Below are 10,000 nucleotides of genomic sequence, written 5' to 3'. Positions count from 1 at the left end.
AGCAAGTTCGGTTACATTTACTGAAAATGATTGGATTCGAAGAAGTGATTGGATACCGATGTTTGCTCTCAAGGGATTAAGAGAGTTTCACCTCTTCCCCTTCAAATACAGTAGAATGTGTTCTGGCCTGTGCTCACGCCTCCGTCTTCGGGACAATCGAAAGAAAAGGAAGAGGCAAGGAGGAAATAAGAGGGGAAACAGGTTTCAGCGAGAGTGCACCCGGCACGTGTTACGTTACATGGAACCGTGCGATTGTTTCCCCAATTCCGGTTCAACTCGTGCTCGAATCCATGGACAAACATCTCTTGACGAGCGGAAAGGCGTTTCTATCGGAAAGGATCCCTCTCTCTTATTTACAACGCAAAGAGGTAGTCCCTCTTTGGTGGAATTTTCTTTCCTCGATAAAAGTATATATATTTTTTGATTGGAAAAATTGAATTGAATAATTTTAATTATTAAAATCATTTTTGTGTATGAAAAGAAGAGCAATTCAACGATGCGTGCTTTTTGTGAGAAAAAGGTTCGAGATAAGGTTAGATTATTTATATTAATCATAACTTGAACTTTGTGAAAGAAATATCGATTCAAACGTTCGTAAGAATAGAATTTTCTTAGTGGTTAGTAATAAAGAAAGTGTTGAGGTCCGTGCGAAGCCTGAATTTTATTTTCAACAATTCGTATATTTTCGCTTTCCAGAATCTCGATTTAAACGAAAATACAACAACAATGGCTATTCACTTCACAAGCAAGCGATCACAAAGACGTTGACCAGTGATGGGGAAAATTTAATAGTCCAAGTTACTTCGATAATTTATTATTCAAAACATAATAATATTCGCGAATAATTGTTAAATGAATAAATAATTATTCGAGTATTTTATTCTAAATTTTTAAGCTATTACTTTTTCAAGTAATCCAACTTTAATCTTGACGCGATTTTCCAGAACTGGACATTAATTCCTAAGTTGAAAAAAATAAAAAATTTCGAATGAAATTACTTCAAGTGCTATAATTGTTATTATATTTTAAACGATATGGTAAATACAACTATTTGTTCTTCTGATCCCTTTTTAAGTTTGCATAATTTTCACAGAAAATAATGATTGGAGGAAAAATCAAAGGCCAGGACAGTTTTCTAGACCAGATTAGAAATAAAATGGAATTCAGCAACGACGTACAGTTTACAGGCTACAGAGTCTTCAATCAAAGTCAATTAAAGTAAGTAATTCAATTTTAGACAGAAAATGCTCTGATTTTTGCACGAAATCGCTAACATATTCACATTTTCTCTCTCTCTCTCTCTCTCTCTCTCTCTCTCTCTCTCTCTCTCTCTCTCTCTCTCTCTCTCTCTCTCTCTCTCTCCTGCAACGAGAGATCGAAAATAATCATTTGATAAATAAGATAACGTGAATTGAACTTCGAACATCCGAATATCAGATTAAAATTAGACTTTTAATTAAGAATTCTCTTAAGGTTTTCGCTCCTTCTTCCCGCTAGGCTCACTCGTTCATTCTATTTCTTGGCCGTCTACGCAGTCGCAAAGTTGGACGGAACTCGTTATCGGATAGAACGGCCGATTACCGCCTCGTCCCGAGTTCGTCCTCGACTTTTAACGCGATTATACCGTTGTTGAAACGCTAAATTGCGCGGCGCAGCGAGAGTTAACGCCCACGCAAACTGCGAATATCCCCCGTACAATGTATCTACGTAAACCAACTTGCCGGAGAAATAAAAATTCATCAAATTCGAGCGATACATTTTTTTCCTTTCGATTTCCAAAATAATAATTTCTATATATATATATATTTATTTATTTATTATAAAAACTATTATTTTGGAAATGGAAAGAATTTTATATTTTATATACATATACGTATATTTTTATAAATAAAAAGAAATCTTTCGCGATTGATAATATCATACGGCGAGAAGTTGGTTAAAATAATACAAAATTCCGCCGATATCGGGAAACAATCGTTTGAAACGTTACGCGTGACGTGTAATCGATAAAATCGCTTAACTGAAACAAAGATCTGGCGGGATAAAAAAGAAGGAAAAAAAAAAAGAAAGAGGGAGAGAGATAGAGAATCGAAACAGGATATGTTCAAGAATGAAACAGCAACGGCTCAAGGAATCAATCGAGCGGCCTGAATATTTGAAGCATCGGGAATCTGTAAATAGGGAAAATAGCTGTTCGAACGAAGCCATCTTCCTTCGAATTCCGTTCGGCGGCGACACCTCCTTCTTCCCATCCCCCACTACCTTGGATAAACCGTTTACCACAGGTATTGTGACGACGCTGTAAACTTCAAATTATTTCATTTTTTCTTTTTTTTCTTTTTTCAGGAGAGAAAGAGAGAAGAAAATCTGCTCCTGTGGCGAAAATTCACGGCTGATAAGGGGGTCGAGATTCGAGGAATGAATGAAATTTGAAAAAAGAGAAGGAAAAACTTTATTATCCGAAAAGAATAATCGAGGATAGACGGGACGCGACTTGGAAAATTACACCGTAATTACGTTTTAAGAGGATGATACGATTTCTCGTTAATTGTTTAACGACCTTAACTCGAGAGAATTATACATACGTAACTAAAATTTCAACGATTACGATATTAGCGGTTGTTTGCTTTTCATTTGCACACACCGTTTGCGTTTTACACGGTTTAAGCTTCGATACGGAAACTGTTATGCCTAATTAGCCCTCGTATATACTTTTTATTAACGCAATCCAATGAAATCCAGTCCCAGCAGGATTTTTAACAGCGTTATCGATCTAAAACGCGTTTCGTTTCGTTTCCGCCATTTTATTCCGTAATTTTAAATGATTATCAAATTACTTAGTTCAGTTGATGGAAAGAAATAATTGCTTTTTCGAAACGTTAAATTCGTTAAACATTAGAATCAAAATAATTCTAACGTTTTATTTCTTATCGATATAAAGTTAACATTACGAGTAACGATAATTTAATTTATTAATTTAATTTTAATAATCGATCATCCTCGGAACGTGATAATTTGATAAATGAAAATAATCTTTAAATATTTTGTTTCAGCTACTTCCATTATCAAGAATTATCAAGAAATTTCTCTCCATCCAATTTCAAGAGAACAATCATTTATTTGATACTACACGATTATTATCATATTCCTGCTCATTTGACGAATGTCGAAGACGACAGAGTGAAGGAGTAATTTAATTTTAATAATCGATCATTCTCAGAACGTGATTAATTTGATAAATGAAAATAATCTTTAAATATTTTGTTTCAGCTACTTATCAAGAATTATCAAGAAATTTCTCTCCATCCAATTTCAAGAAAACAATCATTTATTTGATACTACACGATTATTATCATATTTCTGCTCATTTGACGAATGTCGAAGACGACAGAGTGAAGGAAAATGCAAGCGAATTCAGTTGATGGAAAGAAATAATTTTTCGAACGAAACGTTAAATTCGTTAAACATTAGAATCAAAATAATTCTAACGTTTTATTTCTTATCAATATAAGGTTAACATTACGATAATTTAATTTATTAATTTAATTTTAATAATCGATCATCCTCGGAACGTGATTAATTTGATAAATGAAAATAATCTTTAAATATTTTGTTTCAGCTACTTTTATTATCAAGAATTATCCAAAGGAATATCCACACCGAAATTTCTCTCCAATTCCAGAGAACAATCATTTATTTGATACTTGATTATTATCATATTCCTGCTCATTTGACGAATGTCGAAGACGATAGAGTGAAGGAAAATACATTATTAATTTAATTTTAATAATCGATCATCCTCAGAACGTGATTAATTTGATAAATGAAAATAATCTTTAAATATTTTGTTTCAGCTACTTATCAAGAATTATCAAGAAATTTCTCTCCATCCAATTTCAAGAAAACAATCATTTATTTGATACTACACGATTATTATCATATTCCTGCTCATTTGACGAATGTCGAAGACGACAGAGTGAAGAAAAATGCAAGCGGTATATTGCAAAACCTTGCTTGTAATTCGTACGTGTAAAAGTGATTATACCGGATAATAGAGACGACAATTGAGGAAACGTTCCACGTTCCACGTTCCTTTGCATAAGTAGCGTAACGCGATTATCGCGGGGCAATCGTTTCTGGACCGCGATACCGTTATTTATACCGGTAAAAAAACCTCGACCCACCTCGTGGATATTAGCTCGAGGGTAAAAACACACGCCACCAGAATCCTGTTGTTTTTAAACGAGTTCACGCTTGGAAATACCTACTTAACCGTATTCGCATAATCTCGGGTAAGAACGGATTGAACCTGAGTCGGTTTCGTTGTAAAAATGTAATGAAGCCACTGGGTAATAAAATTTAAATAGGGAGAGAGAGAGAGAGAGAGAGAGAGAGATCGGAGATTACCGTACTCTGCTACTTTAACTTCCGATAAGAAGGAGAAAAGGTTCTAGGAAGCAATCGCTCACCTGTACCCCGGCAATCGTACACCTGTAAATGAACACCCACTATCGCTAAACCAATCGTTGTTTGGCCAATTTTACGAGACCCTTTCTACTCCACCTCTGGAGATATCGATTACCGATCGTATCTCCACAGGTTTTCTTCTAATTCTAAAAAAAAAAAAAAAAAAGAAAAAGAAAAAGAAAGAAATAAAAAACGAAGAACCGGACACTTTTCCGCAAGCCTCACCGACCTTTACTCGAGGGAAATCGTAGTGGATACGGAGAATTGGAGAATCAACTTTTAGAAAGGATAGCGAAGCGGTAAGTTTCGGATTTCTCCTCGAAATTCTCCTCGAGACGAGAAGCGAGTTCGATTGTTTTACTTTACCGCGTAATTGCCACGCCTCGCCGCCGTGTAATCTTTTAACCGAAGCCAATTAACGATGAACAAACGATTATCGAACCTATTATCTCAAATTTATATATCGGATAGTGTGGTAATTAGTTCCGGGAATTATTTAACGGGTAACGCTTTTTTTTTTACTTCTGTGTCGAAAATTATATCGTGGAAAGAGAGAGAGAGAAAGAGAGAGAGAAACGGCGAAAGGAGATGGACGACTGGTAATGAAAACCAAGAGGAAACCAGCCCTTACCGTTTGAACACCAATTTGCATATTCTATTGACCTTCTCGTGGTTCGCTAGTTCTGTTATTGGCGTAACTTTGCCTTTCAAACCGCTCCTAATATCATAGCTATTCTGCCCAACTTCCACTCTTGAACGTTATCCCGATAGGCGGGCGCGAGTGTCCCTCCACGAGTTAACGTACGCTTACATACACGCGTCTCACCCTCCGCGCACCTCTTTATTACGTTCAACCTCGATTATCGGAATACCGTTTAACCGAACGCTCGATTATCCAAACATCGACGTTCAACATCGACGAAAGTTGGCGAAAGATGGCCTACCTATCGTACGAATTATATTAACGCCAACGATCGCGTGATAATTTTTTTTTTTCTTACGTCACTCACGGTGACGCGGTTCGTCGATAATTCCCTTATTTTGAATTTTCAGCTGGTAACTCGATCACCATTAAATTTTAACTGTTGCGGAATTTCCACTTCCCTCTTTCCCCTGTATATACCAGTTTAAGATATTGTTACAATCAAGCCGGATTCAAGCTGATCCTCCCTATAACGCAAGAAATTTCAGCTTAGATTGAATCGAGTATAAATGAATACACGGTGCGATTACACGAACGCGGTGTAATCAGGGGACAGTTTGGGAAAGTTTGGATTAGTCATCCTTGTTCTCACGATTATTACAAGTATACGCTTCTCTCTTGTCCTTGGCTCGGCGAAGAAATATCAAATTGTCTCGTGTTTTTCATCAAAGTGTAGAAGAAGCGTCTACGTTTGTCATTTGGAAAAATTAATGTATAGATTAAAAGAAATTATATAATTGCGTATAGGTTAAATCATTTTCCTGTTACGAAACTGTTTGACCTACTAACGTAATATTTGCTAACTGTATAACCGATAGGGCGGTGTTACGCAATACGTATATCAACTTTGGAAAAGAAGCACGGCAAAAGTTGAGGCCGCTAGCGTGCAATGAATAAATAATAGTACGCCGAAGAAATTATGATTCTGATAAGCATCAAAGATAAAATAAAATGGAACATTAATAACTATTCCATTATTCTCCTGAGAATATTAATCCTGTTATAAATAAAGTGCATTATTATAATACGTGTGTATTTACAAACAGTGTGTTAATATGAAAGTGGTTCGTCGACAAGAACAAAAAATATCTAATGAAATGTCCAGGAGAAAGTTACTCTCGATACGCTTCGTTGGTTACGAAAGGAAATTCAAAGATATTTTATTCAATTCGACACGTGTGTTTATAAAGATTCCCTAATATCCCTGATATTTTTTTATAACAAATATTTTAAAATAATAAATTATTGGCTAAAAAATTCATTTCACATTCGTTCTTGAATAATAATAATGACAAAACAGGGAGACGTTAAAAGGAAAAAAATGAATAAAATAAAATACAATTTATTGTTCATGAATATTCAAATGTCTAAATGCACGCATAATTACATGCGAAATAAGGATGTCATAAATAATTTCTTGTCATCGTTATTGCGTCGATTTTCGATTGTAAAAAATTTAATTAATTTAATTTCTATCTTTATATTATATTTAATTCCGCTATCAATTTCGCCGCTTATCATCTTATACATTTTAAAACAATCTCCTTAATTATAGCGATCACGTTTGATCATTTCACGAATCGAATACGAATTCATTTAAACTACCTATTCATTTGTTGCAGATCTCTTTTTCGTTCCATCGTCTATAACAAATTTAATTATCTAATTTTAATTCTTAATCATATTATTCCCCTTTTTATCATCTTTTTATTATCTCGAGACTAATTTAAATTTTATATCACACGTATAAAGAAGAGATGAATGAAAATATCATATATACATACATATATATATAAAAGAAACGCAAAGAGAGAAAGTAACTGGAACAAATTTCTACTTGCGTTACTTGCAACATTTATTTTGCAAGATATATACCGGAAATCAATGCTACGCTTCGAGAAGCATACAAAGTAGCTTGTAAGCGAGAAGTAGGATGCAGTGGAAGAGTCGAACCTGCCTAACTTATCTTTCTATCCCAGCATTGTTTTATTTTCTCGAGTAATTCATTGATTTCACGCGCGTGGAGGGACCGTGGACAGAGATAGATACTTGTGCAATTCAGCCTGTAGTAGATCTGACATTTAGACTTTAGAAAGTTTCTCTATACACTCTCCAAATAATACGAAATAAATGTCTCTGTAATGTATTAAAAATTATTCTTTTCCCTCGTGACAGGAATAGACGAGTTTCGAAAAATAATTTAATCGAATCAAGAATTCGAAGAAAAATCGTATCGATGATGAAAATTGTTTTTCATCGAAAAATTTTTGAATTTTCATTCGCATAATTATTATTGAATTTTAAATCGAAAAAATTTAACAATAGCGCGAAACCAATTTATTAAAACTACTTTACCATTTTACGGTAACCTAAAAAAAAAATGTATAACATCGTTCGATCAACTTAACTTTCTTTCTCCTTTCGATTTTTTACTCGTCGAGAATGACTCGTCATTCAATAACGATTATCCCAAACACCTGGCAATTTTTCCAATGTCTTTCACGAAACACTGCACCTTCTCTCCAACTTACCACAAATGTATACTACAAGTCCCACACTGTATCCAATGTCTCTTCCCCACTCTCGCTTCGATTTCATAGATGGATAACCAGTCTGGAATCAAGATTGATCGAAGGGATTCGCGCTTTTATCCTTCCCCCTCCCCCTCCCCCGAACTTCGAGAGAACGATTATCTGCATTCTTCCGCGAACTGTTTCGAAACACACTTAACGGATCACGCGCTCTCGCCTCTACCTTTTATCCTCGATCGTTATCTCACCGGCGACGACCATAATTTCGTTTCGCTATAATAATAAACAAAAAAAAAAAATATACAACTGTTCGTTCGTGAAAAAAAGAATATGTGTATGTGTGTGTGTGTATATATATATATACGTATACATATATATATATATATATATATTATATTAAAAATGTTTTATTATCGAAGCGACGTTGAGCCGATAAACAAATTAAAATCTACACATATATTATTATTAGTTTAGCCTTAAATCTACGTCGGTTTCGCGCCTTTCCTTCTGTGCTGTCCACCGCTACTCGGTTTCGGCTTCGGTGGCGGATTCTCCAACGCGTCCAACTCCTCGTCGGTCAATTGACCTTTGTACCAGTCTTTGCTGAAAAAAAAAATTTCACGAGGGAAAATTTTTCGATCATCCTCCTTCGAAAAAAAAAAAAATTCGATACTGTGTATAGCTCACCATTCGGGTATCTTCCTCGCCCAGTCGCATTTTCCGGTCCGCTCGTCGAACGCTTGCCCCAACTTGCACCCGCTCCTCCTCGGTATCTCACCGTTCACGCACACGTAAAAATATTGGCAATCCTCGGTGTCCGGGTATCTCGGGTGGGTCGCTGCGATCGCCTCGTCCACTCTCGGGCAAGTGAAGTTGAACAACTCCCTGGAACCGCAACCCTTCTTCTGCGCCTCGTCCGGCCAATTGCATATACCCGTCTTCTCGGAGAACACCAGACCCTCCGGGCACGTGATCATGTTGAACTTCCCCTCCACGCAGTAATAGAACGTGTTGCATATTCTTGTGTCCTCGTGGGCGAAGTAACCGTGCATCCTTGGACAATGGGGGGACGGTTGCGGTTTCTCTGCGGAATATGGAGAGGGGGAAAAATCGATTTTTCGTCCGTGTGTATGCGCGTACGTACGTATACACGGGTGTGCATGCGTGTGCGCGCGCCTCGTTTTCCTCGCCTCTCGAGGAAGAGAGGAGGGAATAATATTTCGAATAATATGGCAATTGCCTTACGCAATTTCGGCCTCTTGGAGCAATCGATTCCGAACGGGAGATCGCACTTCTCGTGTTGGGGGCTAAAGTCGTTGAACACTAGGCCGTCGGGGCACAGTTTCTCTATATATTTCCCGTCCCGACAGTCGTAATATTTGTCGCACTGTCCCGCGTCCGGGAAATAACCGTTCGGCTCGGGACATCGATCCGATACCTCTTCCTCGTCCTCCTGATACTCCTCCTCGGCGGACTGCTGCTGCTGCTGCTGCTTCCTTTGCAACACTGGCGAACTTACTTTCCTACGATTCTGCTCGAGCGCCTCTTGCTTCCTCGTCAAACCGGTGACCGCGCCTAGGAGCAAGACAATTCCATCACTTTTTTTTTTCGTTATTCGTTAAATATTCGAGATCCTTTGAGTCACAGAAAGAGAAAAATTCTTTTTATTATTAAAAAAAAATTGTATTTCCTGTATAATTATCTCAAAAGAAGAATATTTTTCTTCCCGATTCTCGATTGTGCGAGGAATCCCGTTTTCTATTTTATTCCAGGGAGAAAAGGCGGGGCTTCGCGGATGCAATGCGGATATATTCGTGTCGTTAACGAATGAATTTGAATAAAAAATACAAAGCGAGAGAGAGAGAGAAGGAATAAAAAGCGGTGAATGGCGATAAGAGAGAGAGAGAGAGAGAGGGTCGACCGGTCTGAGTGTATTTTCAAGGCGGCGCGACGTCCTGCGTCCCTGAATAAAACGCCGGTTGTAAACGTAAACGCAGCGCGCCGGTCGACCTCGCGAGCGGAAGAAAGCGAGAAAGTGCCTCGCGTACGCCCTGGCCGCGCCGCTCTTAAACGGTCTCCACGATCCTTAACTCAACTTTCCAACGCGTATTCTTTTTGGAAACGTGTTTTCGGATCGAAATAAATAATTTCCTGTACCATTATTCCGTTTTTAATCGACTCGAAATTTTATTTCCATCGATATATTGAGACGATCATTTTGATCCTAATCTTCGATTTGATATTTTTTTTTTTTTAAATTGACACACAAATTTTCGGAAAAATTTGTATACATCGAACC

The 10,000-nt window shown here is 37.1% G+C and overlaps 1 protein-coding gene and 1 long non-coding RNA gene across 7 annotated transcripts in view; one reads left to right on the top strand and one right to left on the bottom strand.

Moving 5' to 3' along the window:
• Positions 1 to 6,195, top strand: part of LOC100578320 — a 6,788-nt gene extending 593 nt beyond the window's left edge. The window contains exons 1-7 of one of the 6 annotated variants that reach the window (XR_003304266.1): positions 1 to 368; positions 697 to 1,037; positions 1,094 to 1,218; positions 2,347 to 2,509; positions 3,054 to 3,188; positions 3,271 to 3,512; positions 3,620 to 6,195. The exon at positions 1 to 368 is cut by the window's left edge and continues 593 nt beyond it. This is a non-coding gene — a long non-coding RNA (uncharacterized LOC100578320). The other 5 variants (XR_003304265.1, XR_001702430.2, XR_001702431.2 and 2 more) reach the window with 5 other exon arrangements.
• Positions 6,196 to 8,039: 1,844 nt separating this feature from the next.
• The window catches only part of Cpap3-b (cuticular protein analogous to peritrophins 3-B), a 2,758-nt gene continuing 797 nt past the window's right edge, over positions 8,040 to 10,000 (bottom strand). The window contains 3 exon segments of the mRNA NM_001172378.1: positions 8,040 to 8,304; positions 8,389 to 8,785; positions 8,947 to 9,276. Coding sequence (NP_001165849.1) covers positions 8,184 to 8,304; positions 8,389 to 8,785; positions 8,947 to 9,276 — 848 coding nt within the window. The 3' untranslated portion in view covers positions 8,040 to 8,183.

The sequence above is a fragment of the Apis mellifera genome, linkage group LG3 (assembly GCF_003254395.2).
Source record: "Apis mellifera strain DH4 linkage group LG3, Amel_HAv3.1, whole genome shotgun sequence".
In the NCBI taxonomy this organism is placed as follows: domain Eukaryota; kingdom Metazoa; phylum Arthropoda; class Insecta; order Hymenoptera; family Apidae; genus Apis; species Apis mellifera.
Note: the sequence above shows the minus strand (reverse complement) of the source record. Positions and strands in the feature narration are given on the sequence as shown.